Source organism: Microcebus murinus, chromosome 9, assembly GCF_040939455.1.
Source record: "Microcebus murinus isolate Inina chromosome 9, M.murinus_Inina_mat1.0, whole genome shotgun sequence".
In the NCBI taxonomy this organism is placed as follows: domain Eukaryota; kingdom Metazoa; phylum Chordata; class Mammalia; order Primates; family Cheirogaleidae; genus Microcebus; species Microcebus murinus.
Genome location: NC_134112.1, coordinates 38,585,548 through 38,607,937, shown reverse-complemented (window position 1 = coordinate 38,607,937; position 22,390 = coordinate 38,585,548). Strand labels below are relative to the sequence as shown.

General features: G+C 34.8%; 1 protein-coding gene across 1 annotated transcript in view; it reads right to left on the bottom strand.

Annotated features, from left to right (window-relative positions):
* The window catches only part of THSD7A (thrombospondin type 1 domain containing 7A), a 415,402-nt gene that overhangs the window by 18,348 nt on the left and 374,664 nt on the right, over nt 1-22,390 (bottom strand). The window contains exons 14-22 of the mRNA XM_012757099.3: nt 20,786-20,964; nt 18,548-18,553; nt 16,829-16,962; nt 12,866-13,019; nt 10,440-10,584; nt 8,984-9,099; nt 5,551-5,668; nt 5,150-5,295; nt 4,556-4,730 (exon numbers count right to left, since the gene is read on the bottom strand). Of these exons, the coding sequence (XP_012612553.2) occupies nt 4,556-4,730; nt 5,150-5,295; nt 5,551-5,668; nt 8,984-9,099; nt 10,440-10,584; nt 12,866-13,019; nt 16,829-16,962; nt 18,548-18,553; nt 20,786-20,964 (1,173 nt within the window). The remainder of the gene's footprint in view (nt 1-4,555; nt 4,731-5,149; nt 5,296-5,550; nt 5,669-8,983; nt 9,100-10,439; nt 10,585-12,865; nt 13,020-16,828; nt 16,963-18,547; nt 18,554-20,785; nt 20,965-22,390) is intronic.

Here is a 22,390-nt window from a genome sequence, read left to right as displayed (position 1 = left end):
TGTAATATTTATAAGGTTTCAATAAGTATTTCATCTTTCCCAGTTTGCATGTAGTTTTATAATTTTGCATAAATATTATTTTCTGAGTGGCTGTCATTGCTCTATGTGTTACTGAATGATATCAAATGTAAACTGCGGCCTAAAGGGACTTGACTATTATGATTCATCTCCTCTTAAGACATAACAAATTATTTGATTAAAACCTACCACCACTGTTATCATTACCATAGTAAAGGGATTTATTAAGCATTTGGTACTACTCAAAGAAAAACTAAATATACACAGAACTTGTCTTCCAGTTATTTAGCATTTCAAAATAGCTTGAAGTCCAAGGCTGATAAAGCTGGTATTTATGTTTTATTTCTATTTCTTCCCAGTGGAGTGGAGGTCAGAGAGCCAATTGAGCAGTTGCAGTACTGGAAATACTTGTCACTTCCTCTGATCTCTGTCTTCAATCTATTTCTCATTTAAAAAAATTACTCATAGAATAATAAGCAACATGAAAAATGATCACATATCATCAATGTATAGATAGCTGCATTTTCACAATCTGATTACATAATCATGCAATCAACATCCAAATCAAGGAACAGAACATTCCCAGAATCTCAGAATCCTTCCTCATGTGATATACGAAATTGTGCCATGTGGACTTTTTTTTGTATCTGGTTTCTTTCTCTCATTTATGTTTGTCAGAACCATCATATATTATGTATTTCTAATTTGTTCATTCTTACTCTACTTTATTCCACTGTGTGAATACATTACAATTTGGATTAACATTCTACTGTTGATGGGCATGTGGGGAGATGTAAATTTTTTCTCTTTTGCTTTTGTGACCATTTTAGTGCAAGTCTTTTGATGGATTTATATATGCATTTCTATTGGGTATATATCGAGGAGGGCAATTGCTGGGGCATAGTGAATCCATGTGTTCAACATCTTCAACCATTTTAAGAGCAAAAAAGATTTAATGAAATACACCTTTACCATATACCCATCCATTCTTCAGAACTGACTGCTTGGTGATACTGGTCAGAGTACACAGTTAATTATGATAGACACAAATCCATAAGGGGTTCTTATCACTTTAATTATTTCAGCCATATTACATGAATAATTCATATTGCCTTATATTATGCTGATGATGACTAATATTAGCACAAAGTTGCCTGGAGATCTGATTAATGGGAAAACTTCTTGTGTCATGATTAAGAAATCCTGGCAAGACATGAATTATTGACTAACAGATACACCTATAATAGCAAAGTAGAGTCATTTTTGTAGATCTTTATTAGAATGTCTTTGGCACTCCCAAACTATGGAAAATTCTAGTAATTTTTGGAAATACTAACGAAGAAAAAGCTAATGAAAATTTTCAAGTAGTCTAAAAATGTTTTAGAAACACTTCTATCCCCTAGGAAATGCCACTTTTGAGTTACTCAGTTTTCAATTATGTAGGAAAAACTGTTACAGGTAAAATTTTTTAAAAATTCCTGTCAATAAGAATGTAATATAACTTCACCTTAGTGATTGCAAACTACATGGAAATAAAACACACTTTTTTATTGGTAGGCCTTACGTCTTGGGCTATTCACATTGAACATCTTGTATTTTGCAACAAAACTGAATATATATTTTAAAACTAGTCTATATATAATTATCACTCCAAAATAAACCATGTCAGGCTTCAGAGATTTAACAACAGCATATGAGAGTAAGCCACTACCTTTAACTAAACATACTTTTATATTTAGACCACATGAACCATTGTAATAATAAAATTACATTATGCCTGCCAAAGATATGACAATTAAATGCATGAAATATATTTTGAAATTCATTATTCTACTTTTTAATGCTTATTAGGCTACATATTGCTAGCTTTCAAAACTAATCATTAGTGAAAACTAGCAAGAGAGGAGCCAAAATGAATAGATTGTAATTTATAAGAGAAGAACAGCCTCCTTCAGGATTTGTAATTACTTTAATTAAAATAGTGTGTTTGCCCCGTTCTATGTTATCATGGCATCCTATAATTTTCCTTCAAATCACTTATAATCTTATCTTATTTATATTACTATGAGATTAGCAACTCTCACTTCTGTTAGAAAGTAAGCCATATTGAGTACAGGGTCTGCTCATCTCCATTGTATCTCCAACCTCAAATCTAGGCCTGACCTAATTATACTCGAGGAATAAAAGTCAAACGAGTGGGTGATCATCCTGCAGGAAGTAGAATGAAAACGTGTGGAGTCTCCATAGTAAGGCACACGCCAGTGCCTGGCGAGGATGCCAGCTGGGCTCAGCAAATCCTCTTCGACCAAAGCCAGGAGATCTGATTGTGGAATAGGTAGGCGTCCGACTTTCAGCCTTGGTCACTTTTTGTTGACTCTATGGCCATTCAGGACATCAAAGTCCAAAGGTTCAGTGGCTGGTCCTGCCCAGAGTCCTCACCTGCTGCCACAGCCTCAAGCTGGGTCTGCTATGAAGCAAAATTATTTTATTAAATTGAATTGTGAGTGAGATCTTGAATGAGATCAGGTCAGCTTTAGGGGCAGGAAATGAAACAGGAGAATTGCTGGAGCAACAAAAGGTTCTTAATGGCAGGTGTGGGAATGTCTAAGAAGCAACACGTTGCCTAGCTCTAGAAAGTAAGATTTTATTTTATTAACTTATTTTATATTTTTTTGTTTTATTGTGGTAAAATCACTTAACATGACATCTAGCTTCTTAAATTTTTAAGTGTACAAAACAATATTGTCAACTATAGGCACAATGTTGTACAGCAGATCTCTAAAACTTATTCACCTTATGTAAATAAAACTTTATACCCATTGAAGAGGAGTTGCTATTCAGATTTTTGACTTTTTAAAATAGTCATTAGGCAGGGCGTGGTGGCTCACACCTGTAATCCTAGCACTCTGGGAGGCCGGGGGGCGGATCGTTTGAGCTCAGGAGTTCGAGACCACCCTGAGCAAGAGCGAGACCCCGTCTCTACTAAAAATAGAAAGAAATTAATTGGCCAATTAAAAATATATAGAAAAAATTAGCCAAGCATAGTGGCACATGCTACTGGGGAGGCTGAGGCAGGAGAATAGCTTGAGCCCAGAAGTCTGAGGTTGCTGTCAGCTAGGCTGACGCCACAGCACTCTAGATAGGCAACCAGAGTGAGACTCTATCTCCCCCCAAAATAAATAAATAAATAAACAAAATAATCATTATTTCTTAAACTGGAATAGATAAAAATATACATGTGCACAAAGACCAATACTACAGTTGAATGTCCTCAAATTCTATCAGGGGTTATTTCATTTACTGCTATATACAATTTCATTCAGTTCATCTTAATAATAAACTATTAATACATACTACCAATATTATCATATCAAATAATTTTTGTACTAAGGAATGAGTAAATTATGAGTGAATAGATGTATAGCCCACGTTTTCAGCTTTTCCAGCTTGTATGGACTCAATCCCATTTTTTTTAATTTTTGAAAATATATATTATCCACTTTTAAAATGTTCTTAAATCATATCCTTTTACATAGAAAATATGTTTTATGCCTAATCATTATTCTTTTGCTGAATCCTTTAATTTTTTTGAGATTTTATTAAAAGAACACATTTTTAATGAGATATATTTTTTCTTATAATAATTATAAGCAAATTAGGAGAATAAAAGTTTTACATTTGGAGGAAAAATATAGGTAATTCACTTCCAATCTTGTTTATTTCCAGTTCATTAATAAATTATTGCTTCCTTATCTTTCTAAAGGATGAGTTTCCTAACTTATTGTGACCTTAAGTTTCCCTTACAATTTCCTGCATCAAACTCAAATTCCTAAATATTAGCTTATTGTTATCTGTCAATTTTTTACACTATTTGATAAATATTTGCTTTCTACATTTTACTGCATGCACCCATTGTGTCAACATTGAATCTGTATAATATTTTTCAATATTTCTCTTCCATAGTATTGCTTTGTCTTTCAGTTGCAAGTAATCTGCTTTTTAAAATTTTTCTCAATGCTTTACTGATTCTCTATTTTTCTTCATTTTATCTTTTAACTATGGTGTATCTAGGTGTGAGTTTGTTGTTGGTTCTACCCAGGACCCAGAATAAGCTGTAATTATGAGGACTTAAATCTTTCTTTAGCCATTATATGTTTAAACATTGTCTCTCCTTCTTTCTCTATTCTCTCCTTCTGGAAATCCCAAATAGGTCATCTTTAATACCTATTTTCTCAACTTTCATTTCACAGTTTTCCTGTTGAGCATGGGCATAAGACCTTAATTACCATGCCCTGCAGATGATAAAACTCCAGCGGGGTGTCAAAGTGTCAAAAGAGGCCACAAAGGAGACCTGGACTTCACCCCTACCTGACAGTAACAAGGCAGTGATCCCTTTTGCTCACAGGTACAGTGTCTGACTGTTAGCATAGATATTACTGAATAAGAAGACAGCTGACATCCCTTAACTTACATATGCAACCCTTCTTGACCCTGGTCGTAGAAAGAAATCACCAAAGTATAAATTCTGTTTTGCTACCTGGGCAAGGCTGGGTGCAGGTTTCCTCCAGAACCATGTTTCTATTACCATCTATAATGGGTTCAATGTCAGCACAGAATTCCTCATCCACCACTTTGCTGAAATCATCAGCTGACCCATCACTCACTACACATGATATGTTCCTTGTTCTAGTCCCTTCTCCACACTGGGCCTCCTGGAATGGGAGAAGAAATAACTAATTAGGAAAAGAGAAGTAATTAATGACAGAGCTCATCACTTGCAGTCATCTTTGCACCACTGATTTTGATTTATGAACAGTTAGAGAAGCATGTGAAACCTTAGGGAAGAAGCCCTATAGAGCACTAGCTATAAAACATACATTGAACAATTTATTTGTTTTATAGCCAAAGACAGGCAAATAAATTTTCATTAAATTAAACCAGTCTCTAAATGATTTTAAAAGTACAGGGCAGGGAGTATTTGTTATCAAAACTAATTAAATGGTGGTAAAATAGCAAGGCATCTAAAATCTTTAAGAAGCTTGCCATCTGTAAGCTCTGAAAATTTTTTCTGAAACCAAGTCTCTACAGATAAAGAATACATGCTTTCATGCAACTTCTTGAGATTTGATACCTGCACTTGGCATGGAGACCACTGGCCATATTGCCACCGGTAACAGGGCTTCACTGGGCAAGGTTTGGACTGGTCCATCAGGGAAGGGCATGGTCTTCCATCACCCTGAAAGGGCTGGGTCACTGTCCGTCTTCGGATCATTTTTCCTTTAGGAGATATAAAGTGATGCAATTTTAGCGATATGTCATAGTTGTGCAAATACACACCTTGTTGGGAGAAGACATCACAGTGATACATATATCCTGAAGAGATCCAAGAAAAAGTTAAGGCTCAGAGGTTCTGGAAAGAAAGACACCCAGTCCCACCCTTCTGAAAATGATCTGATTTGACTTAAAGCAAGAGGGACATTTTATTTCATATTCCTTGCCATTAGCCTAATACTAATTGTGGTACAAACAAACCTGTGAGGCCACATGTTTGAGAACACGCTGACCAAGCAGACCATTCGGAAAGCTGACAGTTCACAGGGCATTCCACCACGCAGGACATGTTCATCTGCCAGTTCTTCTCCAGGCCAAGCTGAGAGAATAGAGGGAGATATATTTGTACTGACGCAGAGGGATGGCCACAGTATATTGTCAATGGGGGGAGAGAGCCAGAAAGAGAAGAGAGGAAGGGAGAACAAGAAAGCTGCATAGTAGCATAAAAAGATACCGGAAGGACAAACATGACCAACAAGGACAAACATTAACCAAACTGTTAAATTCATAAAAGGGCAGAGAACGAGTGGAGGGCCCCACCCATTGAGCCTGCATACTTAACATATTATTTGAACATTTTCAATAATCAATGGAAAAAGGTAGATTTAATCTCCAAATTGGTTGAATCTCCCCAAATAAGGAACAAATAAGTGAACACACAATTACTTTCCATTAGTTAAAAACCAAGAATATCATCAATATTTAGATCTGCAATTATATCTTCAGGATATTATTGTTTTTATATATTTATGTTAAACTGTAAAGAAAAAGGGAAAGATTCTAAAGACAAATTACCACTCAAGACTAATGACATAATGTATTGAAATAATATAAAAATCAATTTGTTTTTAATTAAGGTGTCTTCCTCAAAAGGAAATGTGAGTTCCCAGAGTTTTTTTTTTTTAATGTTGAACATTTTATGTGTATTTTTTACAAAGATTTTCTCTTCTAACACTGGTCTTAGAAACTAAGAAGTTTAGTTTCTAATAAACTAAAGGGTAAAATTCAATTATTTTGGTGTTAAAACTCTCATCAGATAATAATGTGCTATTTTATTGGCATTTGGGCTCTGTAATTTATCATTTAAATATTCTACTTTTATAATATATGATGAGGTTTCCAGTTCTTCCACTGTATATTCCAACATTTAAAAAGTCTAAGCTACAAAGTAGCATTGAAATAGGAAAATTTAAGAACTTGTTGGTAGAATACAATTTTTTTTTATTGATAATGCTTGGAATTTTCAAGACCTTTTTTATTTCTGCATGAAAGAGAAGTTTATATTTTTTAATTTATACAGCAGAAGATGGCAAAAGAAAATTTCTGTGAAACATTATGCTGTGTTTCAAGTATAGGTCTTGGCTTTAAGTTATCTACTGATAGAGGATGAGATAAAAGCATGTGTACTACGACCCTCTACAAGCACTCCCATTTCAGTCTACACTAGTAATTCTTGACAGAGCTGAGTATTTGGATGAAAATTTTTACCATACCACTTAATTAAACTCTTAAAAATTCTCTTAAAAGTTATGGGAGGTTAATAGGAACTTTAAGGTTGTTATGATGAAAACAATGTGTTACATTTAAGGTCGATAATAGTTTCATGGAGAAAGAGTTTGAATCACAGAATTCAACAATTACTGACTTACTTCATTAGAGAGTTAAAGAGGATGTCTGTTTACAGTTTTTCTGGGTATCCACTAGAACTAGATATTTTAACCCAGTACTACTCTTTTCCTTATATTTATTGATCTCTTCTTTCTCTCTTCCTCTCTCTCATATTCATCTAAACATATGCACCTAAATAAATTAAAAGAAATCTATTTAAGGATCAAAGAATAGGAAAGGAGAAATCAGTTACTTGGTAACAGAAGAGTAAATTTCAGTAAATGTCTGAAAAACACCCCAGATAAAAATACTACATAAATGCTAGGTGGATTTAACTCTAATTATCCTCTTTGTTGAGTAGCAATGCCACCTTTCTTTGTGGTTGTTAGAGAAGCAGCAAGTATTACCTACTACTGTTGCCCTGGATGTAGGGTTTGTACACTCAAATTTTAACTCCTTTAGGATAGTATTTGCTAGAATGTTAAAATTTGAATACCCACTTGTAACTGCAGCATTCAAATATTATAATATTTGTACATAAAGGTAAACTTATATAGGTTCACAGATAATTTAAATTAGTTATTTCCCAGGTTTTTACTTATGTTTTATTTAAGATATCAAGACCCTATTTATAGCTTTGTCCTTTAGTCATATGAAATAATTTAAAATTGGTCATGTATGGCTTCGGTTCAGCTTTCAAAAAACTCTCAGAGCTCTTTATTTTATGTTTAATTCTGACCCATGGGAGCATTTATGTGTGCATTTAAAACAAACAAACAAAAAAGGACATATTAATCAACTAGAAGTAGATCATGGGAAGCTCTCCAGCCAGTATATACTGTAATAGTCTTCATTAATAATAATGTTATTTTTTATAATAGCTATATCACTTCAATGTCATCAGTTTCTAAACTGAAATAATTCAAATGTGAAATTTTCAATTATTTAAATCTAAGGTACAAATAGACTAAGTTATAAGATTACAGAAGGCAGCATTTATTAACTACACAATGTGTGTTTGAAACGGATGTGTTCTTGGCACATGTGGAAGTTCTGCTTCCGTGGACAGAGATACAAAAAAATTAAGATAGATCCACATGATAAAGATATCAAATGAATTAAAATATTTTCATCTAGAGTTTTCCTTTAGGAGTTGGAGCTATTTACTGCAGGCTTATAATAACTTTTATAATGTTTAAACAGAAGTCGTGCAACCATGTCTACAGAGCTCTAATGATGTGATAAGCTCCTTCTGGTCATTCCAGATCTGGCTGGTATTTGACCCTTGAATCTCAGATGCATGGGGAGTCAAAACATGGCAGGAATGTGAGGATCATTTTGGTATGGAAATCGGACAACATTATTACACCATGAAATGTAGCTTCATGAAAACCAAGAAAGGCCAACTATGTTTCCTCACATTTCAGAAGCTCCTATCTAGTTAGGACGATGTTACTATTATCGATTAGAGAATTACCAGTACAATTCTCCATACCTAAAAGATAATAATGGCAGACTCCATTCCTTTGTTTGAATTCTAAGCTCTCTCTTAATCAGACCTGAGTAATTAGACTCTCACAGCTGAGTATTAGATCCTAATATCAAAATCTGCCACCCAACCACATGTGATCAATGTTTAGCAACAAAGAATAAGTGATGGATCTTGGCAGGTGTCCCGGGTACTACACAAAATTCATAGCAAATTACAAAAGATGATGAGTAGTCTGATTAAGATTTATTGCCTTTATTTACCTTGATTACTTATTGTTCCCCAAGCATTTCCTTCAGAATAGGCTAATTAGTGTACCTTTGGGCTCCAAGCAGGACAAAATACAGGAAATTATATGTAGAAATCAGTAGTGTTGGACATTATCTCTTTTCAAGAGCATATTTAACAGCCTGTGAATAGTGCAGAAAAACATCTGCTGGCAGTAAGCTTCATGGAGCATAGGTCACTTGGCTCAGCATGACTTGAAATTATTAGGAAAGAATTTACTCACAAAGATAAAACACAGCATCCACTCACCTCTTCACAATATTTCAGGTCAACCGACTTGCCATCACTTCGAACACAATCCAGCATTCTTGTTTTAATGCCATTTCCACAAACTGCCTTCTCACTCAGCTGACATGTACTCCAGTCTGAAAAGAACGAAGAAGCCCATCAGAACAGAAGGCTACGTATGAAACAGATTTCAAATGAAATTTTGATGACCTGAATCCCATACTTAATTCACAACTGCTTCCTAAGCCCCATAATCAATCATCCCACATGCAGAGCATATGGGTCCCAGCTTTGAACATATCAGGAGTCAAATGGAATTGCTGGGGTTGCACATAGCTACAGGGATTATTCTTGAAGGCAGATGTCTACTTGACAATCTTGACAGCTAGTCGTTTGGCAATATTGTAAAAATGGCTTTGGCTTACAGATCAATGTCACTTAAAACCTTTTTTCCTAATAAAAGTAGAATTTTAAATCTTGGCATTATTTTTATATAACAAAATAATCATAATTTTAGTGTATGATACTTTAACTATGTAGTTATATTCAAATAAAACACCATGTATTTCACTTATTGTCTAAATACAGAGTGCACATTTATTTATTTCAAAAAATCACTTCGGCTATATTTATTTAATTCTCTTATTTTATGTCTTTCATAAAAATAATTCTTTAATATATTTTTACAGGGTAATATGGCATGTCTCAGAGAACCTTGATTTCCTTTGTATCATCAAAAGAAATTAAAAAGAAAAACTAAAAGAAACAAAAAGCCAATACAACTGTTATGTGTCATTGTGCAATTTCTTGAGTTTGTTTCAGCGTGAAAAATTCCAAAGTAAGCTGGAATGTTGTCCCAAATCATATGAACCAATAAAATATTTTCTTTCCTAGAGTATTTGCCTTGATGAGATTAAATAAATTTTAAGGGGAAAATGAAATATATAATATGACTGTTTTTCTGAAAATACTCATGTGTTTTTCTTTATCTGCACCATTTATAGTACTGATTTATAATCATTGGCAAGTTTAAGATTGCTGACATTTTTATATAAAACTGTTTATGTTTATAAACTGCCCATACACCCAAAGAACTGTTGCCACAGTATGACATAGCAATTAAACATCTTCTGAAAAAGAAAGAGATCTTTCATTAAAGCTGATACCTGTGGTAAAAATATTTCTTTTATTTGTACCTCCCCAGAGTGGGAGGATGTGTTAAACAGGATCTCTTAAAATATTCACAACCTACTTTAAGGGCTAATGTTTGTGTGATATTTTCATTCTTTATATCTTGATGTTTACAAAAAAAATAGAACAAATAAATATTTCTGTTATTTACTAAGTAATAATTTCTGGGACAGTAAGCAGCATGTCCAAAAGGCCCACAGATGGCGATGTACTGATGTGAAGGCTTCAGGGCTGATCCACATGAGATTTGGCCTTCAACTCTGTGATCAGTTGACTGTCCACATACCTGTTACGTTATAATCATAGTGGTAGCAGTTTTTGTTCAGGTTACAGGGTTCCTTCTCCACAGGATCAGGGCAAGATCTTCCTTCATCAGCAGGTTGTCTGATGGGGTCAGCTGACCTTTGCCGGAAACTGCTTTGATTGCAAGGCTTAAAAAGAACAACACAGCTTTTCAGAAAGGTAACTACTCAGCCACACAGCAGCTAGTGTTATTAGGGAGAGCACCAAAAGCAGGAGGTAGAACATTTGGGCCACTGGTTAACTTGGAGAAGGCAGTTAACCTCATTATGCCTCAGTTTTTCTGGGTATAAAATGAAGGTGTTGGATGAGATTTCGATGTCCCATCCAGCTATAAGGTGCTTAAGATGCTTTGTGGCAAATACTAATACACATATCACCTCACATCTACACACATACGTATATGGTCATATTCTTTATTGTGGAATGCTAGTAATATATATATATATATATGTATTATATGTATTATATATATAGTCTCTTAGACCTCAAAAAACTAAGTTAAAGATGACTTTAAATGATTATCTAGGTATTAGTGATTTTTTTTTCCTAAAGCACACATACACGTGCACACAAACACAATTTCATATTAGAAAGATGGGCTTGCCACTCTCCTACAGAGAATATGGTCTTCTGAAAACATTCGGTTTCTAAGAACAGGGAGCAGGTACGGGCAAGCCTCCTTAGACTTTTTCAGGTCTAACATAATTGCTTCCTCCTCTGCACCATTGTTCTTTGGTTGCACCATTGGAATAACACTGTCCTGATATGATCGGAATGATATAAAGGCCTTGTTCCTTTTTACAGAGTGAGTGCACTGAGAGAAGATTTATGTTTTTTTATGTCTGTGTGTTCTCCACACCTAAGGCAGTTCCTGGTAGGCAGAAAATGCTTAATCTATGTTTGTTTGATGAAAGCCTAAATGAGGCAACATGGTAAATTAAAGGTGAAATATAAAGCCCAAAAAGCACAATTATTCAATTAGTTGAATTTCATTCTCATCCAGACATTTCTATTGGCAAATTCTTAGAGGTATGAAATGCATTTTATCAACTCTCTCTTTTGTACACGGTAAAGCTTCAATTATTCTTCTAAAATAATTATCCTTGGTCATTTAAAACAGAAACCAAATGGATAAAGTTCCAATTTAGTGGTTCCTGTTATTAGAACCCCTGTTAATAAGTTTAACAATTGGCCAGTGTTCAATATTCCCTAGTTTATAAAAATGGAATCTCTTTGCAACACAATCTGAGACAGTAAGAATCTCACAATTATAAACATGGTTAGACAATGTAGAATACAGTACAACTATTTGCAGTAACTTCAAATCTGAGGCTATGAAATTAGAACAGAAAATCAATTGCATATTCTTGTGGAACAGTTGATTCTTTATTGCAATTTAACCTGTATTAAAGTCACCTGCCAGCCCTGTTTTGCTGCTGCTATATCAGTTGACTGCCGATCAGCATCTTTAATAATGTTAATATTGAGATGGAAAATCAATTTCTCCTTGTGAAATATACACCATAGACTCTTCTTTGAAACTTTTTTATATAGTATTTCAACGAATTATCCACATTAGATATATATTTTCCCATGCTTTTAACGCTGTTTTTTGAAACATACAATTTTTTCCAAAGGTTCCCAAGGGTAAGCCAAATGTTCTACGTAAGCAGCCAGTTCTGTTTTAAATGACTTTCTTCCACAGTGTCCCTTGGAAGAGCCCCTGCTGGCTGTTGAAATCTAGAAGCTTTGTGTGATTTGAAACTCTCAGCTGGCGTTCCAGGCCCAAAGGACACAGAGTTGGTGTGCAAAAAGAGATTCACTGATGTGCAGCTTTCTTCTTTCTACCCAGCCTCTTACCCGGGATCTTTTTCTTTCTTAGTGGTGATACTCCTGCTGTAGTACCCCCACTGTGTGAAAGATTATTCCTACCATTTAAATAAAATGGATTGGGCAAAAAGCAAGGAATGACAATAGCCTGACACTATTAAAGTACTTTTACTAGCACTCACTCATTTTCCGTTTTACCTGGAGGGAATCGTTATAACCACTGCAGTTTTTTTAACATGCTGTGTATTTATAAGGCAAACTGAAGGCCTTTTGTGGCGGGATGGGAGGATGGGTTGAGAAGGAGCATGAAGCTCATAAGAGGTCCAATTGTTCCTCTGTGGAGAGGAAACATTGCTGACTTTAAATGGCACAGTCAGAGAATGAAGAGACCAAGAAAACACACCATGCTTTGGTAAATATGACACACAGGCAGATTTTACATTGACATTATATGTTCTTAATAATATGTTTAAAACTTCAGTGGTAAAAAAATTAAGTAAGCTCTTTTGCCTTTGCTTTGTTGGTATAAAAAAGAAATTAAGTAAGCTGTATACTAATAAAATAGTACAATCATCTCACCAAAGCACATCGGGTCCATGGACCCCATTCAGATATCACACAGTCCTCAGGACATGGTAATTTGCACTCTCTAGAGCCCAGGGGCATCTCTTCTGGGTCACAGAGGTAATCCTCTACATGTTCAGAAGGGCCATCTGCTGTATTCTGCATGCACCTAGAATAGAACATACATATCTTCCAGAAAACACACATATATTCTAGAAATGAGGAAATCAGGACAATTAGAATAACGGTTAACCCATAGGACAACAGGTGGTTCTCCTTAAGACATAATTATAGGGGTTGGGAGCAGGAAGCTTTGTATCTAATGAATCAAATTCTCCAAAAATGGGGACTTAAAAGGATCTCTGCCTCCACCAAATATTTGTAGTGCTTCTGCATGATTTAAAAATACATGTTTTCATGCATTATCATAAACTTTAAATATAAGATACATTTACATATACTGTGTATATAAATTCTATATGTCAGGTGATCTTCCTCTGAAAGGAAAAAGTTCATATGATGCAGAAACTAATGAAGAGTGGTCCAAAGAGATTCATAGAGAGGTTGCAATTTTGCCATATAATGCATTTTTTTCTTTTTAAAAAAGTGATGTATTCTATAGAGAAGGTAGAGTTGAGTTATATACTGCGAAAAACCAGGCATACTGAAACCTCTAAGTAAGAGGCTTCATTAGGCATTTTTAAAGATAACTAGAGGCATTTATCAACTTGTTTTGTCATTTAAAAAGTAATTTTAGCCTCCCATCTGCTGCTAACCCTAAAAGAAATCCAAAAGTAAAAAGACAATTATAACTATAATAGCACAAATTCTCTAAATGTGGTTATTTGGATCTTCCTACATCTTGACCTTCTTAAAAATTGTTAGTTTTCTTTTTAATAGAATAAACTCAAACCTTATATTCTATTTTATTCTACTGCATGCCATGATGAAGGACTCTTTATTCATCTCTCGGGAATCTAATTAATGTGGCTAGTACCAGACTTTACTTTTACCATATTTAATCATCTCTCTGGGCACTTTAGCACTTCAGTGGAAGAGAAAAACTTTATCCCTCATCTATAACTTGGAGAAGGTTAGCCAACTTAAGGGGTTTGGGAACAGAACTGCATTACAGGAGATGAAAAAGAAGGCTTGAACTCTCAAGCCTCTCAAACATATTGCAATCTTTTAAAATGTCAATTGAATTACATTACCAATTATACCTGGAATCCCAAGTTTTTGCAGGGATTTACAATCAGTAAATGAGGACATTCACAAATCTACTCTGCAGAGTCACCTTTCTACCCAGTGCTGCTGAATTTAAGAGAAATGTCCATTCCCTGTGGGATACATTCAAAGACTGGAAAATTGTGCTGTTGGTAGTGTCTTAATTGGGTTTGTGACCTAAAAATAAATCTATACAAATATCTACCTCTGCATTTTTTTTTTTTTTGGTATAGTGGATAAATACATAAAAAGCAATCACAAAAGTATGCAGAGGTAGATATTTATGTGACTTCATTGTTGAAAGAAAAAGTCAAATTATGAATCTGGAATCAAATTATGGATCTGGAAGAATTTTAACTTCCCAGGAAAAAGCTCTACCTTCAATAGCATTTTAAAAATGATCTGTTGATAGGAGCTTAAAGAGGACATGGGGTAGATGGAGCATTTCAATGCTTAAAAGTTTGATTTGCTGCTATGAAAAGATCACATTCATGAAAGGTACTGACACAATGTATAAGGATTAACTTGTTAAATTACCTATTGATCCAGAGTTAATAACAGATGTCCAATACTCTATTAAGTAGTTATATACATAAATCTTCAATTTCAAAGGCTTTTCTCTTTCTTTAATTTTGTATTATATAAGTAATATATTCACTTTAAGAAAATCAGAAGAAATAATAAAAATTCACATAATTCCATTACTCAGAGATAACCCCTCTTAACAGACTATATTTATTTGTTTCTAAATTTTTTAATTGACTATTATTTTAAACATATATTTCTTTTTACAAAATAGAGGCAAACTTTACCTATTATTTATACCATTAAAAATCAACAATATATTATGAACATCTTGTGTCATTAACTATTTTTCTAAGATACATTATTATTGACTACATTTGAATCCCACTGCTCGAATGTGCCACAATTGCTAAAAAAAAAATCCTTACTGTTGGCATTCAGAATATTTATAGGTTTTATTTATTTTATTTGATGTTAACAATTTTAGAAATCACCCTAAATACAGAATAAATATTTAGATCAGGTTCTCAGCCCAAAGGAAGGAATTTTAAATTCATTTGCCTTTTTTTGAAATTCTTTTTTTTTTTTTTTTTTTTTTTGAGACAGAGTCTCACTCTGTTGCCTGGGCTAGAGTGCCCTGGCATCAGCCTAGCTCACGGCATCCTCAAACTCCTGGGCTCAAATGATTCTCCTGCCTCAGCCTCCCAAAGTAGCTGGGACTACAGGCATGTGCCACCATGCACGGCTAATATATATATATAGTTGTCCAGCTAATTTCTTTTTATTTTTGAGTAGAGATGGGGTCTTGTTCTTGCTCAGGCTGGTCTTGAATTCCTGAGCTCAAATGATCCTCCCAGCTTGGCCTCCCAGAGTGCTAGGATTACAGGCATAAGCCACCATGTCTGGCTGCCTTTTTGAAATTCTTGGCCCTTATTCTTTCTAAGGAGCAAGAATTATTCTATGAGAAAACTAAACTGTATTAGAAATACATAGCATAGGACCAAGTTGGAAGTAAAAGGTGGAGCAGAGGCCCATCACAGGTGTGGTAGTAAGAGGGTGCATAGTCTGCAGAGAATTAAAAAGCAACAATAACAGTAACTAAATCTGTCTGTTTTATCACCATATGCTGAAAAAATTCTAAAAAATGTCAATGGAAAAAAACATCTCTTCCTACCAGGGCAAACCACTTCTACCACCCACTCCTTGATAAGCCAGACTATCTTAGAAGAGGAAGAATGTGATTGGATACATTTAAACTGGCTTTTTTATAGACTCATCTATCCTGAAATGTCACCCAATGCTTGCACTGAAGCAGGACATTTTGACCTTAATTAGCAGAGGATAAGGTTAGGGAGGTGTACTACTCAATCAGTAACAAACAGGAGCATTATTACATCATCAGAGATCACAATCAATACTGACCTTCTCTTTTCTCTATTTGCATTAAAGATGTTCACTGAAAATGTAAATGGATCTGAAAAGTTACTGTGTTTAGAATATGTTTGGAAATGTTGAGAATATCTATTTACAAAGCAAAAGGAAATAGATAATTGCGCTGTACACAGATAATTGAAGGGAAAGCTGAAAAAAATCAGTTGTTTCACTATAATTTCTATAATCTCAAGTAGTACTGAGAACTTGAAATACAGCTATTGTGACTGACAAGATGCATTTTTGGTTCTATGTAATATTAATTAGTTTAAATTTGATTTGACATGTTGGAGTCAGACGTGACTAGTGGCTAGTCTACTGGGCAGTGTAGCTAAAGAAGAAGTGAGAGTCAAAAACCAGCCAGGGGTTTCAGGGAAGACTCCCCAGAAGAGATGAGAGTATTCAAAGTTAGCCAGTTTGATATAAAGGAGCAAGAGTTTTAAATAGGTTATTTTAAAAATGCACTTAGAAATATACTTGGCCTTTAAGAAAAAAAGATATTGGGGTTAAATCTGCATTAGTTCAGATTCAATATAATGTTCCCTCTCTTCAAGAATATCTTGAAGTGAAGCTTCCTAAATCGGAAGGCCAGAATGTTATAAACTGCTGCTTGAAGCAAATCCTCTAAGACTTTTCCATGAACAGATTCCCTAAAAACAAAACTGAAGACAATTTTAATCAGGGGACTGGGCGGGGGAAGGGGGGTGGGGGGAGGGGGGAGTGAGTGTTCCTGTCAGCGCATATGACATTGGGAGCCAGTTGCTTGCTTCTCTGTGTAATTGGGCTTGGTCTTACCTCACTTTTCGGGTTTGCACGCCCTCTCCACAGTTATCCCGCATATTCACAAAGGTCACCTTGCAGACGCTCCAGGGCTCCGTGACCCATATGTACTGGTTGCAGTCACTGTGACATGGGACGACCTCATACACCTGAAACACACATGGGTCTCAGCGATCTCAGGGAATGCCACGAGGGTGAGTGGGAAGACTGTTACATCACAACAATCATTACTTCATTGATAAGCTACTTCCACTTCTATCCTTCATTGCTCATTATTCTAAAATAGCAATAGAGAGAAATCTCCGGAGGCTGGTCCTCTTGTAGTCTGTTGCTCTGCTAGTATGTTGCAAGTACAGATCTGACCCACTGGACCACAATAGATACATTACTCATTTTCCGCACTGTATTGTAATTTTCTGGACTACCTGTCCTGTTCCCAGTTTTGTGTGTCTTCAATACTTAGCTCAGGGGTGCTCATATGCTAAGCACTCAATAGAGATTTGTTGAATAAATGAATGAATGGGTGAATGGATGAATTAAATGAGCATAAAAACATAGATGTTTTCTGCATAAACATAATTTGGCCTCTTTTCCAGATAAATATGTGTAAGAATGAGGATTTATTTTTCTTGTGTTTCATATAGAAAGCTAAATTAAAAGATAAAAAATACAAAAATAAAGCCATCTTAAAACTAATCCTCAACCATTTAGGGCTTGAAAGGAGGCAATCTGAAATTGATCTCATTATATAGCTACAGCCCCAAGAAATGAGAGCCACATGAAACAAAGCAAATTGTCAGTGCCCTGGTGTCTGTCCATAAGCCACACATTTTGGGTAGTATGCTTGGGTTTCAGGGTTTTTAGAACAACGAAGAAATTATGCTCTTTTCTCAATGAGAAGAATAACTAAATAAAGGAAATAAATGGCCCATAATCCACTGCAACCAAGCTGGCTCAACCATGAAAGAAAAGTCTCTTAAAATATTTTCATAATCTATGATAGTGAAACTTTACTTTCTATTTTACACACATACACACACACAACAGAAACTATGGTATATAAATGTTTTATATTAAACATAACTAATTACAGAGCATATAAATAGCCTTTTGGAGCCATTCTTTTGTGTCAATTTTAGTGGACTGAAAACCCAAGTTAAATGAATACAGTGGACCTATCCCAAATAGAAATAAAAAAATACGCACTGTTGGAATCAGATTCCGCAATGAATGCCATAATTGACCTCATTCACATTTGGGTGCTATGTTAAAACAGGACTACACAGCACAACTTGTAGGGAAGGGACAATGCTGTCCTCCCTAATTCTTTGCTGGCTTTCATTTTAATCTACCAAATTAAAGTGAATACAAATCAGTTCAGAGCAATCTCCACCCACCCATTTTCAGCCCACCTGAACCATTCTCCTCTCCCTCTGAAAGCGTGAGAATTTTAATAAGGGGTGGCATTGCCTTGTCAAGGTTAGTGTAGTGAATCTTGTTCTCCCCACTCTGTCACCTCAGGCCTTGGTATTAAAATAGTGAAATGCAAGTGACTATGCTAGGAAATAAAAAGGGAACAGCTACAGAAAAAAAATTTTTAAGGGAAAATGTGATATTTTCTTCTTGTAAAACATAAAAGACAATAGCAGGAAAAGAAAAACATTCTCAGAAATCAGAATTTTTTTTCTTTAAAAACGCATTCTATTAAAAACCATGAGCTTTAAGAGTTCTTACCTGTGCCTGGGGTAGTGTTCAACAGGAATGAAGAAAAGGGAGAAAACCAAAGATAAATAAAAATATCAGTACATTATGAGAAGAACTTGTGGGATAAGTCGCAAATATTATTATCCATATAGAATAGCCTACTTTTTTCAATAAAAGATTAGAACATTTTAAGTAAGATACACAAATGTTTGCAGGATGAAAAAAATCTTAGAAAACTGAATTGACCTCAAATTACATAACTCAGGGAATTGATATATATTGAAAATAACTTGTAATCCAACTAGTGAATAGACTATTATTTATCTAGCAATGGATCTATCCATTGATTGATCTTAATCAATTGCTCCATCTGTTTTGTAGAAAATGAGGATTTGAGGATTTGCTTGCTCAACTGGAAAATGGACCTTTGGAGATCATTTTCAAGCCAATGGGCCACTGGTTATTTTACTGAGGAATGTATACTTGCAGTAAAAATCTATGTGATTTATAATTGTTAACAAGAACATAAAACCTTGCATATTATTTACTTTTCCTAAATATTTTACTAATACACAAATCCCTAGTAATTTCTGTTTTTATTTGGAACATTTATACACAAAGTTGGATGTTTAAAAGTCGATTTTGTCTTATTTTAGCTTTGATTTTTTAGTTGTTAATGTCTTAATAAACCTCCAGTAAACTGATAAAAAAAGTACAGAAATGTCCCTATTGAACTCTAGCAGATTATATCAGAGTTGGAAAGTGACCGAGAAATTGTTTACACTAAAGGCTTTTCACAATAAAGATAATTCGACACAAGGTCTTGAACCTTTGGAGACTAACCATTAAATAAAATGTTAAGGCAACACAGCCTATTTTAACTGCAGATCTACCTTGGTGTACATATACACACTAAAGTGAAATGGGTATGAATATGTATAGAATTTCTCTGCATTAAGATTGTAGATCATAATTTATTAAAATTTAAATTTGCTCCTCGAAATTTATGGTTTTAAAATTTGTAGAGAAATATTCTTTTGTATTATCTACATTTTGGTTTAGCTATTTGCTTTACAATTATATAATTAGAATCATGGAACAGAATTATATTCTTGGGAAATTTCACTAGCGTCTTAGGAAAGTAAAATGCTCTGACAGGGAAGTTCAGTTACCAGTAGATGGCAGCAGTGGAGTATATTATGCGCTCTCAGTTGCATTTAAAAGATAAATTCAGCAACTTCGCTTTGGAAAAATTGAGATTCTTTGAGAGTATTTTCAATGAAATCTAATTCTCTGTCTCATCTTTATTTTATTAAAAAGTTCTTTCTGTTTTTCTCTAAAATTTTTTATGAACAAAGTCAGATTAATTTAGGAAGGAAAGTATGTGTACTGGAAGGCAGTATGTTGGGAGATTAAAATTAGTCTATGTGTATGAATGAAACATTTCTACATATTTAAGGACTTGGTTCATTTGATTGTAACTTAAATTCGAATATACAACTGAACATTTACACACTGTATATGAAGCTTATTCTTTGTTAATTTATATGGAGGCCAAACTTGATAATAATGGTCTAATACATTACATTTCATTTAAATCAGTCACAATTCCCTCATTAGCCTTTTTTTACTTTTTCTCTCCAATAGACTACAAGTAACAACTATTAACAGTAACTAAGGAAGCATGCATCCAAAATCAAATAGTGTTCCAAATAAAATTGAAAATGAGCAATGACTAAATTGATAGCATACTTACAACAACTTTGAGTCCATCTTTATATTTCCTTTTCCTCAATTTATTTTATAGCAAACAAATTTAAACATATAAACAGTATATTTTTCCTAATTTTAGACCCACACCCACACACTTTCTGTGATTTTAATTTAATTAGTTGGTAATTGAGATATCTTTTCTGAGAGTTCAGGGGAGCTGTAAGAATGAGATAATCTCAGCCTGCAAATTAGATACAATTTTATGACAGATTAAATACCTTGACATTATTTCAAAGACAGGTGTCATTTTTCTCTACACTGAATTATATTAATATTCATACACTTGCAGGGTACTGAATCTCCAGAGAAAACATAGATAATATAACTAATGTGGGATTTTAATAATACATGTATTTACTCAAGCATTCTAAAAATACAATGGGTGAAATTTTTTATTCAGGAGCTATTATTTACCCTGCTCCATTTTAGAGAAAAAAAACCCAGATCATTGCGAATCTCAACAATTATCTTGACATGCTCAATGGTGGAAATTACCTGGTTGACATGATCCAGTTTGGGGCAAGGCCTTCCTCCATTATACGGTTTTTCCCGCAGCCATTTAGAGCGAACCTTCACGCCGCTCCCACAGGACTTACTGCAGCGCGACCAGTTGGACCACTCACTGAGCTTGCAGTCTGAGGGGCAGGGGATGATGCAGGCCTCTTCAATGTAACCTGTGTGCGGGAAAATGAGACGAGAACCATCTCTCCCACCTGTCACTCTCCCCACTGCCACCCACCACCATTCTAGCTCATTTAGAGGTTCCAAGTCTGACTTGACAACAGCATGCAAATGCAGAGGTGTCTCCGTTGTTAGGGACTCAAATTAAATTCTGCGGGAAAATGACACATACATGTGACGACTCTGTTAAAATAACAGCTGAGCAGCTGCCATATGATCTGCTTAGGATTCATGCTCACCATATTTAAACATTTCTGACTTTCTGACAGCTCGTGTTTAATTGACAATAACCTGTCTGCTACCATATCATTCTCATGCTGCCAGAATAATATATTAAAAAAATTAGAACATAGTTATCTGTAAAACCCTATCTGTTAATGTCATATAAGTTCAGGGTTCCGAGTCCATGCAATGTTTTCCCTCTAGAAGAAAGGCCAGCCCCTTTCAATCAATATACAAAAGGAACCATCTAACTTAGCACCTTATGTTTCCCCTTCTTTGAAAATCAAGTCTGAAGAAAAAAAATGAGAGATGTTATATAAATAATGCCTCATATTTTCACAGTGCTGTCAGTTTCAAAGCACCTTCATTTCATATCTTGTATCCATTTGATTCTCTTGAAAATCTTATAAATGTGTAGGTATTGAAATTCTAACAACCAGAAAAAAAAAAAAAAACAAATGCAGAGAGATGACTGACAAGCCCAATGTCACACAATAAGAGATGGGGCAAGGTTTTCTAAGGTCTAGCCTAGTGCTCATTCTATCAAATCACACAGATGGTTAAATTAATAGTCTACAGATTTGTTTTGGAAAATGGGAGCATTTGCCTTGAATAGTCCTTTACTACTAACTTGGCATCTCACAATATTAGCTTATCATTATTATTCTCAAGGCAAATATGTGGAAAAACAAAATTCCTCTAGTCAAGAATCAAATGCATGGCTGTCCTCCATAATATTGTGGAGAAGGTTGTTTCTGATACAAGGAAACACTCTGCCTTATCATTTTATCTCAACAGCGGAAACATGGTTTTGAAGATTATTATAATATAAACAATTTTCACTAGAAAACTCAGGTAGGTTTAAAAACTTACTGAGATATAATTTCTATACCATGGGCCGAGCGTGGTGGCTCACACCTGTAATCCTAGTACTTAGGAGGCCGAGGGGGGTGGATTTCTCGAAGTCAGGAGTTTGAAACCAGCCTGAGCAAGAGCGAGACCCTGTCTCTACTATAAATAGAAAGAAATTAATTGGCTAACTAATATATACAGAAAAAATTAGCCGGGCATGGTGGCGCATGCCTGTAGTCCCAGCTACTTGAGAGGCTGAGGGAGTAGGATCGCTTGAGCCCAGGAGTTTGAGGTTGCTGTGAGCTAGGCTGACACCACGGCACTCACTCTAGCCTGGGCAACAAA